Here is a 26,861-nt window from a genome sequence, read left to right on the forward strand (position 1 = left end):
AGGGGCCCACTGTCTCATCATTCGCCCATGCTGTGCGGAGCCCTTGTCTGACACTACATGGACTGAAACACATACTGTAGCTCCTAATCAATCTAATCCACGCTTGTACAACATGCATCATTAAGCATGCACATCACTTTGAAAAGCAATCAAATGTTTTAGCCTGAGTGCCTGTTCTTTAAAGCTACAGTTTGCTGTGAGATGCAAGACCTGGAAGTGAGGCTCCTTCAGGATGCGGACTAACTCGTCGGCTGCCTGGCTCCTGTTTGTGAGCGGGTTGAGCTCCTTGAGGATGTCCTGGACCAGCTCCACGTTGTTCTCCCTCACGGCCTCGAGCTTGGGTTCCTCAAACTGCTCATGTGCCTGGGATTAAACAAACACAAAACAGATGTTACTTGGGATTAGTTCTCCCATCATAAGGGCAAGGATTACCTGATTCCCTGATAGCCTTGCCTCCACAGGCCTTTTAAAAACGAAATCTAACATCTGCTTCCATTAGTCCACCTCCTCAGTGAGCAGTTAATGCACCTTGCTGAGTTATAATGAAATGTTTTCTGACTTGTGCAGGACTGTTTGTTTGGATTCAGTACCACAGAAAAGGGCATGAAAACAAACGAGAAAAACAGCTACCTGAAGCCAACCCCTGCTGAGAGCAACACACAGCCTGCGCTCATAAATCCTCAATGAAAGACACAAAAACCATGAAAACTAAAGCAAAGACTTGAGTCAAATCTTGCGCTCTGTAGGTTTCTTTGGTGTGTTGCAGTGAAACATCAATATTTCAGGGAACATCCATTTTTCACCTTCCCCTCCTCTGCTGCTATGGACACAGGGGTCGTGGTTATTGGACATGTTTCCCACACAGGGTCACAGATAAAATATGACTTTAACTTTTCCCATCTGGTGCATTCATGGGCCTGGAATTTGGTTTGGTGTATTTCTGCTATGTTAAACACTACATTGTCTTACAAATAAATGTCCAGAGATTTCTATACTGATGATGAAACTGTATCTGCGACAAAAAACCCCCCACAAATACTGTTCATGTGTAAACCCTTCAAATTCTTCAGAGCCTAATTGCATAACTGTTTTCTATCATTTACAGTAGCACGACTTGCAGCTGTACACCGAAAAAACATCTTGTATTTGTACATCCACATTGTCAGGCGATCCCATAGAGGATTTGTCTGTTGGGACCGACGGCTACTCTAGCAGCCACGTTGTTTGTTTGCTGAGGAAGAGAGGAAGAATCCCTGCCGAGAGACAGGATATGGTGCGCAGATACACACAAAAAGATATTCACAAATGCCTGCATGCACGCAGCCTCACACACACAAACCATCATATGCACTTTAGCACACACATCCTGCACACACAAGGAGATAAGCACAGCACACATCCCCGCATAGGCAAAGCTATTTGCACACAACACACAGTGATTCAGTGGCACGGCAGAGGGACTGCGCTCATTTGGTGTTTTTGGCAGAATTCTTTGTAACCTGACGGTGCGAGCTGTCAGTGCCTGGCACTCGGACAGCACACCAGGATGGACACCATGCTATATGATTACACTGCTTTGAGAGCCACGGACAAAATGTCTGAGGCGTGTGTCTGTTTTGACACGGCTTTAAATTAGTTGGTTACATTTGAAGAGATAAAATTACTATTTATGTCAAAGAAAATGAGAAAGATAAGCATGTTTTTGTGCTATCCTATTATATTGTGTGTGTTTTTTTAATCATTGACACCAATTATTTAACAATTCCTCTGCCAAGCACTGAAATTTGTGGCTTTCAAAATTCTCATTTTATTGTAATCACAAGACGCTCGCAATCGTCCTCCTCCCCACCTTGACATCTCAGCTGTAAGGGCTAATGAGCACTGCTGTTCTCAAAGCAAAAAGGAAATGACAAAGCAGTGTGTTATAATTGTGTTCAACATCTCCAATAAATATTTCTGATGGGTTTCTGGTATATTTAGTCAGCCTTCTCTGCTTCAGTGCTGTGCAAATTTAAACCCAACTCACCACTACAGCTCAGTGGCTTGCACTGTAATGTGATCAGTGCTGCTCCCACTGCACATCAGTTATAACAGTAATAGATTACTTCAACAGTGAAAGCCAACCCCAGCTTTGTCCACTTGGTGTTTTGCCTACTTATATTTGCAGGTTTTTTTGTGCTGTGTCTGCAATTTTCATAGCTTCCTCTTGGATGTATGCTGCTTATGGTCTGGCACCTGGTCGCTATCTTTGTAGTATGTCCCAACCTTACCTGTGCGCTGTACCTAGGAACTTCCCAAACACAGCACGATAAGAGGACATTAAGAAAACACAGGCAGAGGGCAGAGTCTCTGTGGGTAAATATACCGCCACACCTCTAGTGGGTCGTAAGTGATGACTGAGAGGGATTAATTTTTTATGAGTCTATACATTGTGTGTTTTTCTTTTAGGAATGTCTTGCATAGTGACTTCTGAAAAAGAAAATATTCCTCATCTTAGATATGAAAACTTGAATTCATAAGCAATTTACTTTCAATACACTGAGGGGTTTTGCCGCCACAGCCTTACGCCAGCCTTACACCAAATTACTTTTTAAGCAATTTCACAGTCACAGACAATTTTTCAATTAAAAAAATCATTTCCCAGTTGGTGTGCGCGTCCATGATCTCCACCATTTAGTGTAAAGTGGTCATAGAATATATGTATATACTGTAGGTCTTTTTCTCGTCTTGACGTTTTAACAGAATCAACCATATTTAATATATCTTGGTCTGTGGAGAGGAGGAGAGACCAGTGGGAGTTGCGGAGTGAACAAGGGTCAGTGTTTAGCTTGGCGTGTATCTGATTCACAAAGCGGTACTTATTTTAGTGAGACATCTTAATCTTTGAAACGGCTCGCCACTTATTTCTATGGTATCCAACCACTTTAATAGTGGAGCTAACACACGGAGGCTGGTAATGAGTTGAGACGACAAAATCCAAAATGTAGACTGTATGCAAATAGAGTTTATATTTATAGATTATACTGATGCCAGTTGACAAGAATACTGTTGATACATGACACCTTTTATCTTGTCTTTCCAGAATTATGTGTTTTTGTGAACACTTACAGAACTGTCAAAGTCGTATTTCTTAAAGGGAGTTTGGTGTAATATTTTCAACCAGGAGCAGGATGGGAAATGATCTCAAAAGGAATCTAGTTATAGTGACCCTGCAAGATCCCCAGTCTTTAAAATTCTTATAGTCTGCGTTTAAAAACTCATATTTTCTTTAGATGTAGGATGGTGTCAGACTTTAGTCTTTAAAAGTATTTCCAAAGTCTTCTTGTGTTAGGTAGGCATTACTTGGTCTGGTATGACGTGGTATGATATCTTGCTGACATCACTGAGTCAGGTCACAAACTGTATGACTCCTGTCCTTACTGTTACACTACATTTTTAGCACGAGCCACTGTCCTGTAATTTACTTAGGGCCTCGGTCGATATTATACAGCGAAAGTTACAAAGGCTTTGATGCCACTTTAAATAATGTAAATGTAATGGACAGCTTCTCACATTGGCTTTCACTGAGATATATGACTCAGTGGCATTCAGCATTCAGAGCATCAAGATTTTCTTTTAAAGCCGACTGTTACTACATGGTGAGCGCCAAGTGCTACATTAGATATGGTGTACTACAGCATGTGAAGACAAGCTTTTATGTGTTCCCGCACTTTCAGCTAAATGTCAATAGCTGGCTGCAAATGGGGTAATAATTGTGAGGACTTGACCGCTTGTCTCATTATAACTAAGTTGTTTTGCACAAGCTGTTTTGTATAGCGCAAGAATGTATTGTTTGGGAGGCCACATGGCACTGTTTCACAAAGACCCTTGGAGTGTCACTTAAAGCCTACAGAGAGAAGATGTGATGGCTTGGAAGTTAGCTTTGAAAGCACAAGGTACGTAACTAAATGTCTAAAAGCAGCTCATTTGGCTGTCCTAAATACTAAAACGGTCCTGATTGCTCTGTTAGATATGGAGCCAAGCATTGAGACAGTGCCACAGTTATTACTGAGAATAATAATCAAGCACTATGGAAGCTCTTTTGCATGATGATAGCTCCTGTTGTCAATATCTGCTCATTGTGGGCCTAATCATCATTCACATTCATTATGGAATTGCAGGTTGTGCTGATTGCATCATTCTGCAGTGCAATCAGCACAATTCAATGAAGTCACCGTGCCATATGCACACAAGCACGGACCCTTGCCCTCTCCCTCAGGACATTAAATGATAGTTTGTTTTAGCATTTATTGATCCACCGTGGGGTCATCTTGGAAATCCTTTTCACATTTTTAAGCAAGGCGTCTTTACTCGCTTGCATCAGCAGATTAATCTTTTATGGGAAAGCTCATCAATACACCAAGAACCCTCTCAAACACACAGTACAAATGCCAGTGTCATGCTCTTAGATGCCGGCATGCACACATACAGGAGTAGTCTTTAGTGAAAAGAAACCAAAAACAAAGACAGAAATAGGGACAGGAGGGAGCAGAAGAGGCTCTGCTTTCAGCAATATGGGAGGCGTTTGATGCAGTGCTCCTTACTACTCCCTGTGGACAGTCCATCTCCAAATTTCCTGAACAGAACTGCCTCTGAATTACTGAATGAGAGACTGCACAGCACACAAACTCTGGCTCTGTCTGAGACTGAGAGGTAGCCCTGCAGACCAATTCATCTCTCTGGACAGCGAAACCCCATGGCCACAAACAGCCTCCACCTCAGCTCAACTCAGCATACACTGACTGTGCAAAGTTAGAGAGATAAATGTGGTAATCCATACTAATGACTGTTGACAGCATAAAGGAAAGGCAAAGAATGAATTTCAGAACACGACGTGAACTGCATTTCTGCATTTTTCACTTTCATACTTTTGTAGTGCACAGCCGTGTACCTTTTCCTTCTCTTCCTGTTGCTTTTGAAAAAGTCCACACTTTTTAAAAGTTATGTGACATTTTGCTCTTGGCAAAAAGTGGAAGGGGAAGCCACCGACAAGAGAAAAATGTAAACTCTGAAAAAGACTGTCTGCCACTGCTAAGCTCTTTCACTCTTCTCCCTTCACTTCAAAAAGCTGTACTCCAACACAACTGCTTCACTCTGCTCCATGTGAATATGGGGAACAAGTTGGGATAACTTTCATAAGGAAAACTAAGAAAATTCATTTAAATACTCGCTTCTGTGCAGAAAGTATACTGGGGGGAATTGGCTGAAGTCTCACCAAGTCTTCATTGTAAGAAAAAACATACATCATGCTTGGTTTATCTTAGGTATCCAACATTATTGAACATATTATTAAAGGTAATGCACCAGAATTCATAAATAAACCGTGTAATCATGAGCCAGTAATTGGCGAATAACCCACATAATCTGGAAGGCTGCCATGGCCATGATGTGACCAATGTGCTGATGGGAGTCAAGAAGTAAGAATAAAAACTGAAAGTCCATGTAAGGAGTAAAGTGGGTGGGTCAAACAACAGAGGACTTTCCCCCACGAGACCGGTGTTTGTGTCCTGTGTGAACTTTGACTTATTTTAAGCTACTTCACTACCATGTTTCTTTCCCTAAACCTAATCTTCTTAACTTTACATTGAGCATACAACTTGATGTTAAGCACGTAACATTATTCATGGGGCATTAATACATTCAATATCATACAAACTGTTGTATGAGTAAATGTTGTTTAGGCATAATCACTCATCATGACATTGGAATACTGGGAAAATAGCAGGTGGATGTCTCTGCTTAACTAGTATTACCACTTTGCAGTTGTATGCCTCTGTCAAGTTGCCGTTACAGTTTACATCCATGTCTGTGGAAACATGCACGCTTCACACACATCTTCCCCCTGGCAGCACAGATGATCTATTTAATCAAGGCAGTGTCAAGATTAGTGTCACCAAGTCAGTACCTGATCAAATGTGTCCTCTTCTGTTCCTCAGTTAGGAAGTTGAAAAATGGCCAGAAAAGTGTTTTTGCAGAACATAATGATGTCACAGTGAAGCAGACGTTTGACTATTTGGATAAAAAATGCCATCACTTCATCACTATATCCTATTAGACCAAGGGTGTCAAACTCATTTTAGTTCATGGCCCACATACAGTCTAAAATGATCGCAGGTGGGCCTGACCAGTAAAACTATTACATAATATCCTAAAAATAACAAACAGAAGTACATTCTTAAAATGCTAATCCATTTACAAAACACATGACATAGCTTGTGATGTCTTCAGAGGAATAAATGCAACACAGTGTACTACTCACTGGCATTTTTCTATACATTTCCACTTCTGTGCAGTAATCTTGACATCACCACACAAAACTAAAGTGAAAGAAAAGAACTGTATCATGGTTGGGGTGGAAAAACCTCTGAAGCAGCATTTTACATAAAGAAAGCTTCTCACTGTTTAACTTGCTCCTGAAACCTGGCACCTTTTAGCCTTCACAGGTGGTTCACTATTACATGTGCAATTATTAATTCCTCTCGCGGATTACTAAGGTATACCAATAAAAAAAAATCATCCAGTGGGCTGAATTGGAACCTTTGGCAGACCCCTTCTGGCCCCCTAGCCGTATGTTTGACACCCCTGTGTTAGACATTGGTGTGAAGCTTTGTCATTATTTGCATATGAATTTCTGAATTATGGCCAAAAACATGTTATGTGAGGTCGCAGTGACCTTGATCTTTAATTTCTGACCACCAAATTCTAATCATTCGTGAGTCCAAGTGAACATTTGTGTCAAAATTGATGAATTTCCCTCAAGGCATTGATGAAATATCACATTCACAAAATGAGATGAACGCAAGGTCACAGTGACCTTTGACTATTGATGATCAAATTCTAATCAGTTCTTCCTTGAGTCCAAGTAGATGTTTGTGCCAAATTTGAAGAAATTCCCTCAAGGTGTTCGTGAGATACTGGGTTTATGAGAATGCAACAGACTAAGTCACAGTGACCTTGACCTTTGAGCTTTGACCACCAAATTCTTATTTGTTTAAATTTGATTCACAGTGAACATTTGTGCCAAATTTGAAAGAATTCGCTCAAGGCCTTTGAGACACTGCATTCACAAGAAATGGGATGGATGAATGGACAGACAGATAAGCCAAGAGCATAATGTCTCCAGCCATAACAGCATAAAAACGGGAAGGGTTTGGGAATAGTTATCTGAATCAGGACATGGACCATTTTTCAATCAATTATTAAACTCTGAACTCTGTTTTGGATCAAATCCCTACTGAGCCACTGAAGTCTAATCCAGCAAAGCAATCTGATACACAAGGTGGTCTAATTAGAAGAGAATTTTAAGAATTTCAGGTCAAAGTCCAGAAGAAGTGAAGCTGTAACAAACAGCTGATTGTACTGATATAAATCAGCCCTATAAGATATTACTGGAATTCTACAAAAGTGTTACATATTGGAATAGATTCTGTTTTGTCTCATACAGCACCACTACTTGCAGCGAAGCTTTATTTAACTATGAAAAATGTCAAACTTTGTCTTTGTTTCCAGACATCTAAAACTTTCAGAATCAAAGACAGAGGCAGAGGGTGAATAAATAAGTCTGAAAGGTCTGAAAAGTGTGAATATATTCTTTAATAGGTTTACTGTTTACCTGCGTTTATCATAGTTTGTTATCAAAAGTTTTTGAGACCAGTCAAAACAACAAAAGACAATTTGTCAGCCCTGTCTGAGTGTTCTTGGAATAACTTCACTGATTCGCTTCTATCCAGGACGAGCTTTAATCCAACGTCTGGGCAACTGCCCAAGAGAAATCTGCACAAATGCAACATGGATTTGAAAATGTATCTTCTTCAATCTTACAGATATACACGCTACAGACACAAAAAAGAACAATGCATGTACATTGAGTACATCTGTGTAGTATGGCAACCCTTTTTATCCTCTTGGGTGCTGTAATACAAGTGCTGTAGCAGTGTGTATTTAGTATCACTATTTTTAACTAAAAGGTGCAGCTGGTTCTATATATTCTCCACTGCCACTGTACAGGATAATGCACAGTGACTAGTAGGAGGTGCCACATGTATGTATTGATGAAAATCTGTGGTCCCCATTTACCGTGTACTTTTCATTTTTTTTAGTGTACCATTACCAGTGTTGGGTAAGGGTTACTTTCAAAGTAATCAAAGTACGTTACTGCGTTACTTTTTAAAAAAGTAACCAGTTACTTTACTGCATTACTCCCTGAGTAAAGTAACTCAATTACTTTAAAAGTACTTCCAAAGTTACTCCCTGAGAAAAGTAACTCAAGCACTTTTAAAGTACTTTTGAGTATTCTACATTTCCTATTGGGCAATGGACCACAGGGTGCTAAGCCTACATTTTTTTGTCTCCAAAATTAAAGTTATGGACCACTTGCCCTTCACTGAGATCCAATTCTCCCATCACAGCCATCACTTTGACCAGTAGAAACACAGAACGATCTGCTGCCGTAGACAACTGTAGCTATGACAACAACACCCCAGCATTTTTAATATTTCCTCTAGGGATGTTACCACACAGAGTAAAAGGGGGAAATGATGGTGTGAAACAGCAGAGGCACTTTGTCAACCCACTGAGTTAACGTTATTGTCATTAGCATCAAGCTAGCAAACAATGGTACATCCTCACGGTCAGACATAAAGTAATAACATTAATAAATAGCGGCGGGGCTTTTACTCACCACAACTGCAGAGGCTGCCAGCTTCATTTGAAACAAACTACATTATAGACGGCCCGTTATTTATTAATCCCTCTGTGTGTTTATATATTTACTTTTTATCCGCTCCATTGTCTTTGTAAAATTAACATATCGCACCTCATTTCAAACTCAAAACTTGTTTCAAATTAAAAGCCCCTTATAACCTCGGCTGAGAGAATCCCTCCATTTTCTAAATAGGCTTTTATTGTGAAACATTTGTCAGAACTTCCTGTGGAAGATACATTAGCTTGACGGTTTACATATGGCGCTTCAAATGTAGCTCCTGCCATCTGCCATTTTAGGCGACTACAACAACATGTCGGCTGGCACATGAACAGACACAGTTCTGGCAGTGACTCAAATAATAGTGAAAGTAATAAAAATAGGACAAGAATAACCCGATGACATCACACATGCCGTGAAAGACGACCGGGGATAATTGTTGAGTACCAGCGTGTAGCGTATACCAGGCATAATGCAAGTCCTGAGTCTGAAATATGTCAGTCAGCGAGTCCTACTCCACCTATTTAGACTCCACCGTAGACAATGGCAGCATTTCTCCGACCATGTAGCGAGCCACAAGCTCCGTGGCTTCTTTCAGACTGATAGGTTTAACGTTATCTCTGTTATTAGAACCAAACGACAACCATTGCTGTTTCAGAGCTGAAGGACCAGTGTTCTAAAAGTAACTGAAGTAACTGATGTCTTGTTTGAAAATGTACTTAAGTATTTGATTACTCAAACAGCAAACTAACGCGGTTACTCGTTACTGCAAAAAGTAATCAAAGTACTCTAACGTGTTACTTTGTAACGTATTATACCCAACTCTGACCATTACACCCCAAAAATCTCATGGATAACGTGCAAGTGAGTCTTTTTCAATTCTGTATTATTATAACCCACATAAAGATATATTCAACTAAAGCATTCAGGTCTTTTTTTTTTTTTTTTTTTTTAGAATAAATGACTACATGTAAAACCTAATGGCTGCCATTCATTCCTGGATTCTCCATTGATCACAGGGGCTGCTGCTCCACCCGCACTTGTCAACCTGTCAAACATATCAAGGGGTAACTGTGCTGCTCACTGACTGCTATTTCAATCTTTTGCTCTGATTGGCAATAGAAATGTTGCATTGCCTTGTTAAAATGACTGACAGCTGGGAAACAGTGGAAATGTTAACAGTCCCTTAAAAAGAAAGATGTTTTCTCTGTGTTGTTCCACCAAATAAATATTGTTATATGTCAAGTATTTCCCAGTATTTCTGTATCAAAATGAAAACCCTTTCCGATTATTACAGTGACCAAAACTCTAAAAAGTAGCATATTCAATATGTCCTTCAGTGAACTTATCCAACCTTATAGAAAGCCCATGGGTTCATCACACTATTAGCACCAGCAGCAGTTCCACAAGCCAGAGGTGTGTATTATCTGGGTTTAAGTTTGTTCATTATCACCAACAACATCAGCAGCTCTCTTTATTATGCCTGCTATTAAAAATAGATCCATCCACACCTACCTTCTCTGTAACTTGGAGGGATGAGGAGGTGAGCTATCTTTAATGGCAACCATCCTTTGTCCCCACTAAGTCTGAACTTCAAAATCAAAGCCCTTGAGATTTTAGCTCCTATCAAATGGCAACCTCAGGGACTGAAAAATAAAGCAGACATTTAAGTGTCAAAAACTGCAGTTCCTTGAACGGCCACTTGAGGCTGGCTCCAAGACTGAGTCAATCCCCATAGACACCCATGTTAAAATGCCAAAGTTTACAGCAGAAATTAACATGTAAATCTAACGGCACTGAGCAGATGTTGCCTCAAATAGTTAGCCCACCAAAAAACTTCAATATCAGTTTAATTGGTATAGGTATAGGTATACGCTATAGGTATTTAGAATATTTTTAACACTTTACCTTTCTGTCAGATAGTCTTTTCTAACGGATAACTGAAGCCATCATATCAAAGTCATCAGACTCCACTGCCAAAAAAAAAAAAAAATTGCTATTTAAGTTGTAAATTACTGAGTTGCAGTGTCTTACTTAGTGTGTAAGGTAAAGCGGAGCAAATATTCAAATATAGTGTACACGAATATTGTTTTTTTATTCCTAAATATGTTTTTTGGTTATATATTTGGTTATATCAAACATGATAACAAAGCAACAAAGTAGATAAAATAAGTAAAGCAGAATTGTATGTTTATGTCGGACCACTGTGTTGAACTATATATCTTTAAACGTTACAGTTACAGCTGAAAAAGACAACAGAAATCAACAAGTTTGACAATTTGACTTATCTCTATAATTGTAATCAACTGCCAGTTTTCTACCCGGAAGTGATTGTTGTTGTTAGAGCAACTTCACGGTAATTCGGTCAATAGGCGTAGCTGTCACTACTTAAGTGTTTTCAACATTGTGGTTGCTTAAAAAAGTCTTGTACAGCATTTAGCTGTACTAAAAGACCCCCCTAATGGGTTGCATATTAAATTTTTCTTGCGAGTACATTTTGTTTTAATGGTTTTAAACCTGTTTTTCCGCTAGCAAAAATTAGCACTAGGTCTAGCATTGTCAAAGTTAAACATAGCTGTAAATGCACTGTGCTAACTAAGGTAGCAGCTAGCATTAGGGTTATCCCCACCCTCTTGTCCAAATATGGTCACTTCTGGCTCCAAAAAAACAACTTAGTGACAGCTAAAACGCCAAACTCAAGGCTGCAAAACAGAAGTCCACAAACTAGTGGGTAACATCACAGTTGCTACACACATTATTTGAAACCGTCTATGACTTCAGACACATCAAACCACTGACAAAGGTTATGAAAGGACTCAAAGCCTTTGAAATCAGTATTGCCTGGTAAAAATGGTGCCAGTGCCAGGCCAGTGCCTGTTTGACTCTTTACATTTGGGTTTTGATCTGGATTTTGCTGCCTGTGCACAATGACTCTGAGTGACAATAAAACCCCTTTAATTTGCATTTTTAACTTATGAGAAAACAATGAAGCAAGACCATTAACATGGTAATGTGATTGCACTTGATGAATTTAAGCTGTCTTTTCAGGATAATTATTGCAAGCTGAAATTTGAATTTTAAATGTAATAATGGGTGTGAATTTTAAGTTTCCATTTTGAAATATCATTTTAATAAAGCCTCTCATAACACATGCAAATCACTGTGAAAACATAATGATTTGTTATCCGTTACGTGTCAGCGTTAATGCAGGAGATGGCACATGCAAATGACGATGTTGAAATCAAATTTTAATGTTAATGTTGTAAAAGGCTAAATGCAAGACTGCATTGCTGTTTTACAAACTGCATTTTAATTGTAAATTTGCATGCATAAAATAACCTTAACTTTGCAGCTGATACACTAACTGGCTTCTAACTTAATATAACTAGCCTTTAGTTACATTAAAGGCCTTTCTTATTGACTCATCCATTAGGCCGTCCATCCCTGGACACAACGCAAGTAAAAGCTCTGACCGTCCTTTACTGCATGGCACACACACATATACACATTTCCTCATGCATTTACAGTATAAAGTTGTTCTCACCACTGGGCTCTCCATGATGCCTTTAAGGAAGATGAGGTCCAGGTCATTGGCAGTCGTGGAGCTTGTGCTGTCACTCAGTGTGTCCAGGGCCTGATGCATGGCTACAAACACACACACAGAGAAAAAGCAGAAGAGAAAAACAGAGTTATTTCACTCCACTCCCCTCCATATTCTACAGTTACCCAGGGGAAATAGACTGAAAAGATCACCTCAATGAAAGAGACAGAGAGAGGGGGCGCATTTACAGTAGTTCACACTACGTGGCTGAACGAGAGGAGGCTGTAGGCAAAGTGAGTGGGAGGAAGGAGGAAGAGGGGATGGGAGCTACCTCACATCCTTTCCCAAGCAATTTCACCTCTGTCAGTCACCCTCCTCTTATGTCTGTCAGAAGCGACAGTATCTTTCTCCCGCAACTCCCAACTTCCTCCCTCCTACGCACATTTTTACACACACACACACACACACACACACACACACACACACACACACACACACACACACAGATGCTTAACAACAATGTTGCTGAGAAAATAAACATTTTTACCAGTTTTTTTTTTTTTTTTCCCCCTCAGTCAATATCAGATCGTATGCCTGCACTAAACTACAGTGTTTTGTTTTGCAGGCTGGATTAAACTAGATTTTAATATGGCACAAATCAATGCTGCATTTTTTAAATCATTTTTTTATGGTTCATGGAGCAGCCTTGATGATAAGCCCATAAAGGAAACACATGCATGCTCATGCAGCCTTATCTCAGAGATGTAAAATATACTTCTAAACCACAGACCTCAATCAAAAAGACGGCCGATCAATCAGCAGATGCAAGGTGACGTCGACAATTCGCTGAAGGTCGGGAAAAGTTCAGTCTTAGCTTCAACGCGTCTTCACCGACTTGGAATGTGACGCATTAAGGTACCAAACACGCTGAAATCACCTACCAGCAGGCATTAATCACTGCAGACGTGACTGTCAGAAGAGTGGGCATTTTTATTCACAGGGAACATTTGTCTGCTATAATTTACTCAACAGACACTGAAGTCTTTGTTTCCAGAGCTAAATATACAACACTGGCTTTTAATTTTCACAGTGCAAGCAAATGGGTGATCCACCACAGATCCTGCACGACCCACTTCATAGGCCCCATGTCCTAATAAGGGCATAACAGGGCATTAAGAGGTGAATGGTCCAATTAGAAGGCTGATAATTAGCTTTGTGTAAGACGACTATGTCCCAACTGTTTTCTTTGGACGAATTTCAAGCATGTTTTCAACATGTTGCACCTTCACAGAATAAAATGACAAGACGAAAGTTACCTATCATGCATAATTAAATAAAACATGAGAGTATGACAGCTCATGCAACATAATAAATCCCTGAAAAACATCTTGTATTGTTTCCTATTGGTGGTATGAAGCACATTAGTTTTTTTTCTACTGTACACTAATGGCCTGAATAAAACAATCTGTGCATACTTTAAAGTATTATTTTATATTATGGATATATGACACATCTTACTCTGAAGACATGAAGTGGAGATTTGCATGCAGCACTGCTCACACTACACCACAGGAAGCATTTACAGTCGCTCTGTGGTACACAGTATGTTCCAGCATGAAATGCATATCTGTGTTTTTCCTATTGAGCTGAGTTATAGGGGCGAGCCAGCAAGCGAGTATTTAAAAACGAGTCCCATGTGCACGATTACAGGAAAAATGAGATAAATGGTTGGGTCCAGGTACATTAATACAGATCGCCATGCATTTAAAATGACCAGAGGAATAAAAGCCAATAAATAAGTCTACGGCCACGCTTGTGGCTCTTTGAGGCTATTCTTAGGCACAGCAGTGCTTTGAACCAAATGCTAATACCAGCATGGCAACGTGCTCACAATGACGATGTTTAGTGGGCACTGTGTTTGCCACTTTGATCATCTTCTTTTAATGTGTAAGCATGCTAACACTTGCTAATTAGCACTAAACACAAAGTACAGCTGAAGCAGGTGATAAAATTATTAGTTTTGCAATGATCTGTACAAAGGCTTAAGTATGGGGGAAAATCAAATTTTGACTTGTTGATGGTGCTACAGGAAAAGTTAAGGAATCACCAAAGTGATTACAATTGATCCTGGGTATGACTGCCTGAACCAGATTTCATGGCAATCCATCCAACACTTGGAAAGACACATCACTAAAAAACACAGATGTCAACCTGTTGGTGGCGTTAGAGGAAAAGTCGGGCAATCACCAAGGTCAACAGGCTTCATCCTCTGGGGACAATGACTGTCTGCACCATGGAGTCTATGGTCTATTGTAAACCAATAAACTGATATCAAACAGTGATTAAAGTTTTCAGTGATACACAGAATATCACTAAAGGTAATCATTCACATTTGTTTTGTGAAAAAAACAGAGACCTGTGACTGTTCAGGATCATGAATAAGTCTCTAACCCAGAGCATGATTTTATTTGGTTTCACTGATGAGTGGCCTGAAGCTGCTCTATTGACAATAAACAACACAATTACACTGTGAACTCAAACACTATCAACTCCAACAAAAAATGTTCTCTAATCCCCATATAATGATCCCATTCATCAACAAACTCAGTTTCAAGTGTGTGTTTCTCTAGAGAGAAGTAAAAAAGCAAAGGTTAGGAAAGAAAAATTGATTTTAAAAACTAGCAAAGTGCACTCAGGAGAGGACAAATCTCTGCCAAACGTCTGTAAGTTACAATACAGCTGCCTACAGCCTCTCTTGTATTTCCAGCAGAAGTGTCAATAAAATATATACAATATAATTATGAGGATGAATGTATTTTTAATGACTAAATCAGCCAGAAATCCTTTCATATATGTCGCTCATAACTAGACTTCTAATGGTATTAGCTTTGTCTGGAGGCTACAGCAGAACAAAGTAGGAAATAACAACAATAAACACAATTAATTACCTTTGTCTCTGCTATTTAAATGAAGTTGCCTCGCCCAAAACAGACAAAAAAGAAACCCATTAACTGATTGCTTACGTATTTAGGAGGCTTTCAGACCTAGAGTTGTCTTGCTTTGGTCTGAATCAGGGACTAATTTTGTTACAAAGTTGCATAATTGCCTAGAGTTGGTTCGTGTTCTCACGGCAGCATTTACAAGCAGACCAGATAAAATGTCTTGCGTGAGAAAGCTGCTCTTGATTGGTCAGAATTTCCATGCGGGGAAAATCCAGGAGGTACACTTGCCAGATAAATGTCACACTTTCTAATGTCACAATGGAGGGACAACTACGCAGGTTGAATTTAGCGCTGGTCATCATGGACTATATTGCTGTCATTGTTCATTTTAGTCAAACCATACAGTTTGAAAACGAGGCGCGGCTCCAACTAGAAAACAATGTTTTGATGCACTGGATGTGCTGATTGTGCATATTAAAGCAGTACAGGAGGAGGCGCACATTAATAATCCTCCAGGACTCTAACATGCTCATGTTTAACCCAATGTGTAATTCGAATGCAGTTGGTTTGGATTGAGGTCGGAACACAATCTCACCACAAACGAACCGCACCAGAGTTTGTTTGTAACCAGACTGAGATCACCTCTTCAAGAAGGTCTTGGTCCGGTTGTTTAGGTGCACACCCGAGTGCGATTGCTGTGTTCACACCTGCCCAAACAAACCGCACTTTAGGGGCAAATCTGATCTTGCGGGGATGTAGCCATTTTTCTGCCATGGTTCACGTCCTGTAGGTGATATTTTTGTGGGCGTGTTACACCAAAACCTGTTTCCTCCCGGCAATATTTTTGCAAGCCCAGCCTTGCTGGCACCGCCAAGAACGATTGTGATTGGTTGAAAGAAATACAAGCAGCCAGGGCATTTTTTTCTCCAATCTTAAAGTGAGAGTCGGCCCAGCCAGACCTTTCTTTTCTTGAGAAAGGTCTAGTGAGCGAGACTACCCTTAGTGTAAAAATAGAAAAAAAGGACCAAATCAACAAATTCTGGGCAGGTAAAACGCTCTGCCTCTGAAACACTCCAGGTGGTGAATATAACAAAAATGAGGATTTACATCTCGCATCATGCCTAACTTTAGTGGATCACATTTCAGGTATATGGAATTAATCTGAAGATGCTCCAGTACAAAATAAACCCAAACTTATCTCTGGATGGCCAGTGTGTGGCCTGCAACAGACAGTAAGGCTTCATGCTTTTATTCAAGTCAATTTCTGGAAAACTTGCTGCCCCTACTGGCTGGTTAGGAGGAGTGAAGAGTTAGCAGGCAGTGACGGTATAAAAAAGTCAGGAAAACAGGTTTTCAACAACTGAGAATCACCAAAACCACAGGGGTCCTTGAGCACTCAGTCATGCGTGTTCACACTAAATATGAGGCTGATTGGTCGGGTAATTTGCTAGATTAGCTGCGGACAGACAGGTACACACTTTGACACACACACACAATCCCCCTGTCCGTTTGAACAATATGAACTGTGAGTTTCAGAAGCAGCCGTGGTTAACAAACAACACACAGTGTGTGCTTCTGTGTGCAGCTCAGGTCTGTCAAGAAGCTGGCAGATGATTTATGTTTCTATTGCTCAGCAGAGCACAGTGGGAGATTTTCTTTTGTTAAGATGCTTACAGAGGAGCGATGAGGTAATAGATATTTTGAGAGGGAGCAGAGAACTATTTTTGGTCTTCTTCTGAGGTGTTTTGGAAGTATTTTTACATGCGCATTTACTGTATATCCGTATACAAACAGCCACAAAGACATGAAACTACCCTCATCTTTGCTGTCACTCAGGAAAAAAATTAAAAGACAGAAAGGCATAAAAGGCAAAAAGGCCAGAGGAAGGGGACCTTGATGAGTCCATCCGCCCTCTCTCTGAATAATTTGATAAGTAAATTAAATAAATAATTGCACAAGTCTTCCACAGTGAAGTCTTGTTTTTCTTCTATTTTCCCTCGAACACCGGCTCTGCTCCAGCAGGAGAGTTGCCAGATTTGCGCCTGGCAGAGAATATCAGACCAGCAGGCTCGGCTTACAGGTCCTGCATAATTCTCTTTAATCACCGCAACTGTACGCCGGCGTTGTTGCCACATCGGCACTTTTCCCGATGTTAGCTTGTCCTGCTTCGCCTAGACGTGTGTGGAGTTAGTTTTTCTCCCTTTTTCTCATTGTTTCACTATTTTCATAACTTTCTGCCACATGCTGTCTTGATACATTTTCATGGTCTCTCCTCCACTTTCACTCCAGCCCCAATGAGACGGAACAATCGTGGTAACATTGACACCTGAACAAACACATCAGGAAAAAGGAAATGTATTCTGTGATAATCTCAATGCTTGAAAATCACAAAGGACTCACAAGAAGGTGTGAAAGGGACCGAGAATAATAGCTATTTTTCCAGTTCCGAGTATGCCTGGGGTCGTTCTATTATTCATAGAGATCATTAAAAATCCAACTTGTCCTCCTTCTTGGGTCTCTCTGCCTTTCTTCCCTCTACATGTATCGATAAATAGGGTTACATTCCATATTCTCACTGACAAGCATCAAAGCAAAGACAACAGTGGACTGGTCATGCGGGTCAAAAGTTCAGACAGATGGAGGTCTGAATGTCAGGCCAAAATCCGAGTATTTATTTTCTATTTTTCCAACTGCAACTTTCTTTTGAAAACAACTTTCTCTTTAGTATTCAGGTGGAGTATTTCATCTTGTATACCGCTGCTGTCAAAGCCATCCTCCCTTGCATAAACCTGCATAAAATTCACATAAAACTGAAGCCAAGACCAAACTGCATTTTTTTTTTATCACTATTGATTTTTCTCCAGCTCATGGCTCCTATCAGCCTCAAAGTTGCATGTAGACATTTGCGTAATAATAAACTTGGGGGTTTTTTTTTCATCCTCTTTACAGGTGAGAGCTCAGGCGAAAGTCATTTTTCGCTCCGCTGAATCTAAATTCCCTATACTGCACACGCTGTAACTTGATACCATTAGAGAACTCCATTTAGCAGGTGAGGGCTTAAGAGCACAAAAAGGGACCCAGGTGTGCAGACAGGCTGAACCCGCTCCATGTACGTCATGTGCTCTTCAAGGGAAATGTCAAATTTAAAGCGCTTTTCATGCTTGGGAAGGTCTTGTTTTACAGTATTTCACTACCGAATTTAAGGGGGAAACTCCTGAAGGAGGAGTCCCGGTAGAGCAGATAAATAATCATGAATCAAAAGTTCCCAAGAGACTGAGATGATGTTTACAAAAGTTAATGACTAGAGAAGAAAACCGACATTTACAGACGCCAGCAGAACTGGTAATGATTCATTCACTGTTAATACAGCTTGAGAGAAAACCTGAAAGTACAATGCTGCTTTGCTGATTACAAATTTACAATAATAACACATTGTGGTGGCCTCCTCCACCGCCTCTCACCAAAGGTTACCAGAATAAGAGCTTCCTTGCCATGGCGACAGCAGAGGACATGTAATCACAAGCAACCCTGAATGAAAAGGTGCTTTTGTCTCCTAAAGTCTCAGCTAAGCGCGACTTCACCTCCACCGAGAGTTACAATTAAACTCAATGTCATAGAGGCAGCCAAACAATCTGGCCTGTTATTGTTTGTGGTTAGAGCACAGCGGGGGAACACGAACCTCTTAGCCAGCACTTAGTGAAGGTTGTTCTGTTGCTACGGAGCGGAGGTTAGGGAAACACAGAGAGGATGGAGAGGGGAGTCGGGGGAGGAGGAGATGTGGGAGATGCGGCTGTGTTAGTGTTTCTCCATGCTGAATCCTCACGGGAATATAAACACAGAGGAGTATAGTACGCAGCTGGCTACTTCCTGTTTTTGGTAATCAAAGCAGTCTGGTCTGCTGAAATTCATTGAGATAAATAAACTCTCTTAAAATGCTAATACAGTAAATGCTCTAAACAGACTGTGGTTAGTGAAAGAAAGATAATTACATATTAACAGGTAATGGGCAGACCAGCAGAGTGGGTGTTGTTTGTGTTTGGTTTACACCAACTCCTGAGGGACTCTTTAGGTGCTAGTCTCTAACTGTGGCTGTCTGTTTGGGGCTGAGCAGGTAGTGTGCCGTAGGTACAGTTTTTAGAGCTTTGTCACTGAGAACAGCTCCCTGCTGCAGGCAAGACAACACTGTGAGGGCAGTGAGACTGAACCAAAACAGTACAGTTACAGACTGGACAGCTAAACAATGAGCTGAAACTCCCTACAAAGCAAAGTAAAACCAAGGGGAGGTGCTGCTTTAATTTTTTTAATTAATCTTCTTAATTCAGGAAAAAGAAGAGCAGAATTGTTTTCCATGAAACGTACAAGTGACATTTTACATTATCACATTTTTAATCACATTTAATACTTTGCAATATTCTCAAACTGAAACACTTTAAGTGGTTCCCAACTGCTGGTTCGTGGTCCAAAAGTAGGTCGCAGGTCCATACTGAATGGACCGCAAGTGATTCACAAATGTCAAGATTGTGTCAATGCACTTTATCTTTAAGTACAGTGAATTTCTGGCACAAAGCTTTTATTTTGAAATGCCGTCTCCTGCTAAAGAGTGGACAGCTACTTAAGAGAGACAGCAAACTAGCTCAAAGACATGGCCAAATGCAATTATGACGCTGAATGTATTAAAGCGTGTGGACCATAATGAGTAAGGAGAAATCTGGACCCCGTGGCTGGACCAGTTGGGAGCCACTGCTTTAAGGGATCCTTTTGCCAATTTTCAACCAGCTTTGTGTCATAACAATGTGAACAGTATGTGTTAATGAACTGTGGTAAACTTCCTCCATCTTACCAGCGCCCCAGATTTTTGCCAGCTGTAGGGTTGTTGCTCAAACTACAGATTGTACTTCTGCATTTTCATATGCCCGCCTGATGCCCGCCATCATGGACACAAAGAGTATAAAAGCGGATTGAGAGAGAGAGAGAGAGAGAGACACCTCTCTTTCCTTCTTGACTCAGACCAAACTCTGATCAAACTGTAAAACTAGGCAGCGTTGATCAAATATAAACCAAGATTCTGGTACTGTATTGCCTATTTCGCACCTAAAATATTTTCAAAAACATATTTTAGTGCACTGTTTAGCTGTTATACAAAACATTTTGAATTGGGAAGTGGGCGCCATACTGTTTCCTGTTCTGTAAAAACGAAGGCTGAAAAAACTGAGATCAAACAGTTAGCTTAGTATTTAACTGTAATATGGGATTGTTTGCTACCATATTGTTTCCTGTGCCAAATAAGACTAGCTAACATTACATCACCCACCAGCGAGAGCGTTTATTGGTCCAGTGCAGTGCAGTGCATTCTGGAAGTTGTAGGTTTTCTACCTCTTGAGCAAAAGCAAATGCCACAGCCCCTTTCTTCTGTTTTCTCCAGTCATGTAGCACTAGTTTTAAAAGTATTCACATCCTTCTACTGCAGACAGCCCAGTTTTATGTCAAGACCATCTTCCCAGCAGTGAAATACTGCTTTAATATTAATATGCTTTGTAATATGCAGAATATAATATGTGTTTTGCTTCCTACAAACATAGCCTCACACCTCTTTCCCCTGTAGCCGACTATCTGTTCTCTGAGTATCTGGCTTGCCTTGATGAAAATCTGTTTGACTCAAATTTAAGACAATAAAATTGGCTGTGTGCAATTCAGATACTTTGGACGCTTTGATTTCTTTTTATGGATGCTCAGAAGGATTAGCGCAACCATGAAAACTCATTCCACCATCTTGATTTATACTATTTTGGATAATTTAGATATCCTGTATTAGAAGGCTTCTCAATGAGGGACAATACATTCAGAAGTACCTAATATGTATCATCGTGTTTCTACTACAAAACACAATTCAGTCTGGAAAATGGACTTAACATTCATTGTATAGCCAGAATTACACTGAGAAGAACATTGAAAGTCAGTCGCAGCAAAGACCTGCTGGTGATTAATCAGGGCATTTTCAATGGGTAAGGTCAATGTTAAGCTTTTCAGTGTGCAGAGTGACTCGGCAGTAATAACACCTGCTTTGTCCTGTGAAAACACCGCCAGATTTTTGAGCAGCCTTCTTCTTAAGAAACTCATTGATATTCTCATTGTTTCCTTGAAACCCTTGGAAGTTACTGCAGTCTTATTTCTCCGTCACTCCATTAAAATGACAGAAAAGAGCATGTTGCGGATGACACAAAGCATTTCAAATTGCCAAAAGTCACCTCTATGTAATAAAATACTCTCGGGCCTTGACAGACATTATTAAATACTTTAAGGTTGCTATTAGATTTTTTCCTGCTCCCTGCTCTCCAGCACAATATAATTACTATCAATCCCTCAGGTAGCTAAAGATGGATGTCTACGACTGTGGTGGAGAATTATATTGGTCTGGAGTATATTCCATTGTGTATACTAGAACCGATTAATCATTTATGACTGAAGTATATGATTAATTTGTCCTTATGGTGGGTGCTTGATTCTTTCCATGACGTCCTTGCAGACTGCAATCAGTCTGAAGTATTTTCTTCTGAGTGTACAGACTACAACTATTACAGCTAGAATATGAATGCTGCACTGGCGTATGAGTGCTCGACTCAGAATAATAAAGTCAACATCCTCCTCATGGAGCGTCATTGGAAACACAAGCTCATCATGACAGGTTCAGAGAACGCTGTGTGAAGCATGTGTGGGCACATCCATTGTGTAATGTACTTGTGCGATCAATCCATGTGAGGCTTGCCTTTGAATAAATACCTTTCATCTGATTAGCATAATTATGGACAGCAGAAAACTGCAGTATTTGAATGTTCTGCTCTACGAATACAGTTGTAGACAGATGCATACATTTAATGTACAGTTGCTAAGCTTGGATTTAAGCTCTTGATGGGAACTAAAGCTCTATTGGCACGGGACTAGTATTACCGGGGGACCTCATGTGCAAGGGATAAGCAACGTCTATATTTTACTTGAATTCACTGATATTTTCCTCAGGAAATATTGCGCACAGTCATTTGTAACTCCAATTTTCACAACACAGAAACACTACACAGCAGTGAAGTGCAGTGGATTAAACAAACATTACCAACTTTCCCCCACATTGTCCTGTATTATCCATCTTATCTTTTACCAGTCTCCATACTGTAGAGAGATGAGCCTCCTGCACCCAAAATGTTGTCAAAACCTTCATTTATAATTGCCAATGCAGCCTCTGTAATTCTCAAACAGGAAAGAGGCAGAAAAAACAATCAAATACGACCCCAAATTACAGAGATGTCAACACTCATGCGACTAATATCACAACAGCTCTGTGTTTGGCAAAATACGTCAGGTGAAGTGCGGCAGAATTTCTACTTGTCAAATTATAGACATGGCATATTTGTACAGGGTTGAGATTAAGACAAACGACCTCTGAAATTACAACAAATTAGTAGGGGTTCCAGGTAATACAGTCCCGAGAGAATAGGGTTTAAATCAATATTATGTATGAGAATTTAAAGGTCCTGAACACCACAGGTGTTTTCACTGGTGGCTGATTAGTCCTCTGCTCAGGTGGAGGTTGGTTGGAGCTCTGCTGGGAACTATGTGAGGTCCACAAACTCTTTGTGCTAATCATGATGCATTCACACGATGTTGGCAGAATGTCAAGAACAGGAATGCCTTATCAAGACTTTTCTAATGACTCAGGAGGTGTTTGGTATTTGGAGCAGATTGGAAACAAGTTACAAACAAATATAGCTCCTTTTAAAGCAGTGGTTCCCAACTGGTGGGTCATGGTCCAAAGGTGGGTTGTGGGTCCATTCTGAATGGACCAGAAGTGACTCGCACACATCTAAAAAACACTTTATTTTGAAGTACAGTGAATTTTTGGCACAGAGTTTTTATTTTGAAGATTTTATTTTCTCTTAGAGTGAGTGATGGGCAGCTACTTGACAGACACAGCAAACTAGCTCGTCAACATGGCCAAATGCAAGTATGACTCTGAATATATTTAACTGTGAGGACCTTGAACTAATGACTAAGGAGAAATCTGGACTCTACGGCTGATCCAGTCAGGAGCCACTGTTTTAAAGTATTTCAGTCGACTGACATTTCTGTGGTTCGTTTCACAAAGTCAAAGACACTTTCACAAATTCTTGTTATTTCTAGTTTGGAATTACAACTCAGAGGCTGACAATACGGTTTTTTTTCCCGACTCAGTTGCTCGTAATTACGACCTGAATAATAAGATGTGAACACAGCGTAAGCATGATTAAGGTCATTTCCCCACCCTAATAGGTTCAATAAAGCTCACTCAAAAGGAGTGTGACAGTGAGAGGCAATCAACTTCATTGTGTTCACGCCCGCACAGTCCTCAGATGACACCTAATCAGCCAAAATAACTGAAATCACCCGTACAATGGGTGTTCAGGGCCTTTAACTCTCCCAGAATCCAGAAATCCTGCACACTGCCGATCATTTGGCAACATCTTTAGGGGGAACACTGCGGCCCTGACCTCCTCTCTCTGGGGTGGCCAATCAGCAGGATGAGGGACTTTAAAGTTGCCATTTAAGCCATCCCATCGCCATGGTGATGCTTGTTCCAAGCTGGCATGATATGGGTGGCGGGCTGGATTGCCTTATTAGCTGGCTGAAGGTCACCACTGAAGACAACACTTGTGATATTTGTTGACATTTTGCAAATGGACAGCAGTTCCCATTACACCTCACCCTGTGGCTACAGAGAGTCTGGGCCTAGAATCATTACATTTGAATTTTTTGGGGAAAACTAGAACTATGCAACACACTGATATATCAACAGTGTGTAATAAGACTAGATGTCGTCTTAGATTATGGATATCGTAAATGTTGTCTTTTCCTGAAAAATACATTTCAATCCTGTATCCCTGTCTTAATTGATCATTTATCTCTTGTTAGATGCCAAATACGAGTCAAAAAACTCTGTATCACAGTATTTTTACATCAAAGTCCTTGTCTTTCTCTCTCTGTAAAACTGTTTCAAATGTTTGATGACTCATCCTGCGCTCAGGAACACTTACAATAGTTAATCCAATCAAATACGACTTTGGGCAATAAGCTAGCCATACTGGTCATAAAAGTGCACTTCACCATTTGAGGGTTGTAGACAGGAAGAGTTGTGTGTTTGTTAACAGAGGGGAAAACCTTTGTTTTAATTTCCAAAACAATGTGGCTCATCTCTCCCTCGTCCACCTCTATTGGTGGGTAAAAATAAATTAACAAATAATTTTTTAATGAGTCTTTTTAGTGTCTGGCGTCGGCCTGTCGAACGTCCAAGTGTTTATGGCTTTTCTGACATGCTTTTCATAGCGTTCTGCTCACACTGCCTGCTACAGTTAGTGAACGAGAATCGATTAATTCACACCTGACTTGAGGCCTCCACTAGCCAAGGCCAATGGTGTATTCATGTGCTCCTCTGATAGTCGTTCTTCCGATTTTGATGTGTTCCTGAGCTTTCAGGTGTAATGTGGAGATAACCTTGATGCTAGAAAAAGATATGTTGGATTTTATTGCTCAGAGCATTTAAACAACAAACTGATCAGGTGGGCCATGAAATATGATTAGAAACTCATTTTTCAGATTATTCCAAGACCACATGAATGCAGCACAAGGCTATGGAGGTATTTGAGACACCTGCTACTCGTCCCTCAAAGAACGACACATTGTTGGTGAGTGACATTTCTGGGACATTGTATTGAACTTACATAGCCTACCTACATACAAGTGGGATGTTGTATTGATGCAGTAAATTCAATGTTTCAAATGTATTAATGGAAATTCATACATGATGACTGGTAATAAATTGGAAGAGAAGTTTTGTGGGATGGGCAGCACTAGCTGTGGAACCAGCATGCACCATAATGCCAAACTGACACCATATTTGCAAAACTCAAAAGGTCTGATACATTTACATGTGTCAACTCGAAGGAACCAATACTATTACAAGAATTGGTCCGGCCATCACTATTCTCCTCCTGATCCAACAGTGAGGAAGGTGTTTGGAGCCAATCGTCCACTCAGCAGTGGAGTGCTGTTGAACAGAATCGCCCTAAACTCTAAGCCCATCCACTTTTTAGCAAATCAAATTCTCCCATTAAATTTGAATCCCATTTGTAACAGTACCCTGGTCAAATATTCCTTTTTAACTGGAAGATATGTCCCTGTACAGAACCTACACACTGTCTATTTTCTGTTTTACAAAGACTTAAATTCATGTCATTTTCTGAACTTCCTAGAGTGCTCTAGCTGCTCTATTATTTGCCTTTACCCTCTTAGTCTTTATATCCACATAACTGATGATTATTTATCAAAAATCTCATTGTGTAAATAGTTTGTAAAAGCACCTAGAGTCAACCCTACAACATCGCTGTTGTGGTATTTGGTCAAATATATTGTGATATTTAATTTTCTCTTTATCGCCCAGCCCTAGGGAAAAACAAACACCAACAAGTTTATCGACCTATCGACTCTCAGGAAGCAAACATTTTGACTTTGACTGTGCATCTGTTTCCCCCACAGCAGTTAATGAAAGAGCAAACAGAGATCGTCAGGGTGCGATATGGACGAAATAATTGCCAGTGTCGCCACGTTATCGAATACCCTCTGCTGGAACAGAATTAAATTGTCCCATTCTCTTGAAACCCAGCGATTATCTTTGACAGGCTAATCCTACCAACACACTGTACTCAATGATCCATCATCTGTGTTTGAACACAGCTTCATTAGTCCAGTAGGCACACAGAATATTCCTCTGATGGTGTTCTGTGTATCAGAGTGTGGGGGAATGTGTGTGTATGTGTGTGTGTGTGTGTGTGTATGGAGAGAGTGGGGGTGAAAGTGAGAGAGCCACAGAGTTATTTGAAGGTTGTGAGTCTGACACTTTCAAGCGTGCTGTCTCTGATCAGAACACTGTTGCATATGAATGACCCCCTACCTACTCTCCATGAATGTACAATGCACCGGAGGTCTCTCTCTATACTTCTCTCCGTCCCTCTCTCTCACTCACTCACACACACACACACACACACACACACACACACACACACGCTCTGAACTGATAGACAGGATGCAAATGCTCTGACAGAAAATGTGATTCATCATGGCTGTCACCGCTGTCTTGTCAGGCTACATTACAGAGCACAGGATATCTTGCAACATGGTATACTGTGTGGCATGCAATAGACTTGGCAATGATGTAATGATGCCTCCAACCTTAACTAATTTAACGTGACAACATCAGATAGATGTAAGCACTTAACACTGAGCAAATAGATACGGACACACACTCTCAACATGTGAGTGTGTAGTATGCAGCCCCATGCAGTATTAACAAACTCCATCAATTATTAATTAAATGTATGGTACACTCTACTCCATACTGTGTACGCAAACATTATCTGTGGATTATCATTCAATACAACAAACGCGTGCTTGCTTTTACACAGGCTGCTCATCTTCTAATGACTTCTTATCTGTTTTTGTTTTCTTTACTTATCTCAGAGTGCGGTCCACTGTCTCTCACTCTGTTGCTTTCAGTTTACAATAAGGCTTCTCGCTGTAAATTAAAGAAACTGAGGTATGTTTTAACTGCACCTTGCTG

General features: G+C 40.4%; 1 protein-coding gene across 3 annotated transcripts in view; it reads right to left on the reverse strand.

Annotated features, from left to right (window-relative positions):
* mpp2b (MAGUK p55 scaffold protein 2b) overlaps positions 1 to 26,861 on the reverse strand; it is a 63,554-nt gene that overhangs the window by 17,689 nt on the left and 19,004 nt on the right. For 2 of the 3 annotated variants that reach the window (XM_049563954.1, XM_049563953.1), the window contains 2 exons: positions 12,285 to 12,385; positions 211 to 363 (listed from right to left, as the gene is read on the reverse strand). In XM_049563954.1, coding sequence (XP_049419911.1) covers positions 211 to 363; positions 12,285 to 12,385 — 254 coding nt within the window. Of the gene's footprint in view, positions 1 to 210; positions 364 to 10,255; positions 10,376 to 12,284; positions 12,386 to 26,861 lie in introns of those variants that run through there. The other variant, XM_049563955.1, reaches the window with a different exon arrangement.

The sequence above is a fragment of the Epinephelus fuscoguttatus genome, linkage group LG20 (genome assembly GCF_011397635.1).
Source record: "Epinephelus fuscoguttatus linkage group LG20, E.fuscoguttatus.final_Chr_v1".
Taxonomy (NCBI): domain Eukaryota; kingdom Metazoa; phylum Chordata; class Actinopteri; order Perciformes; family Serranidae; genus Epinephelus; species Epinephelus fuscoguttatus.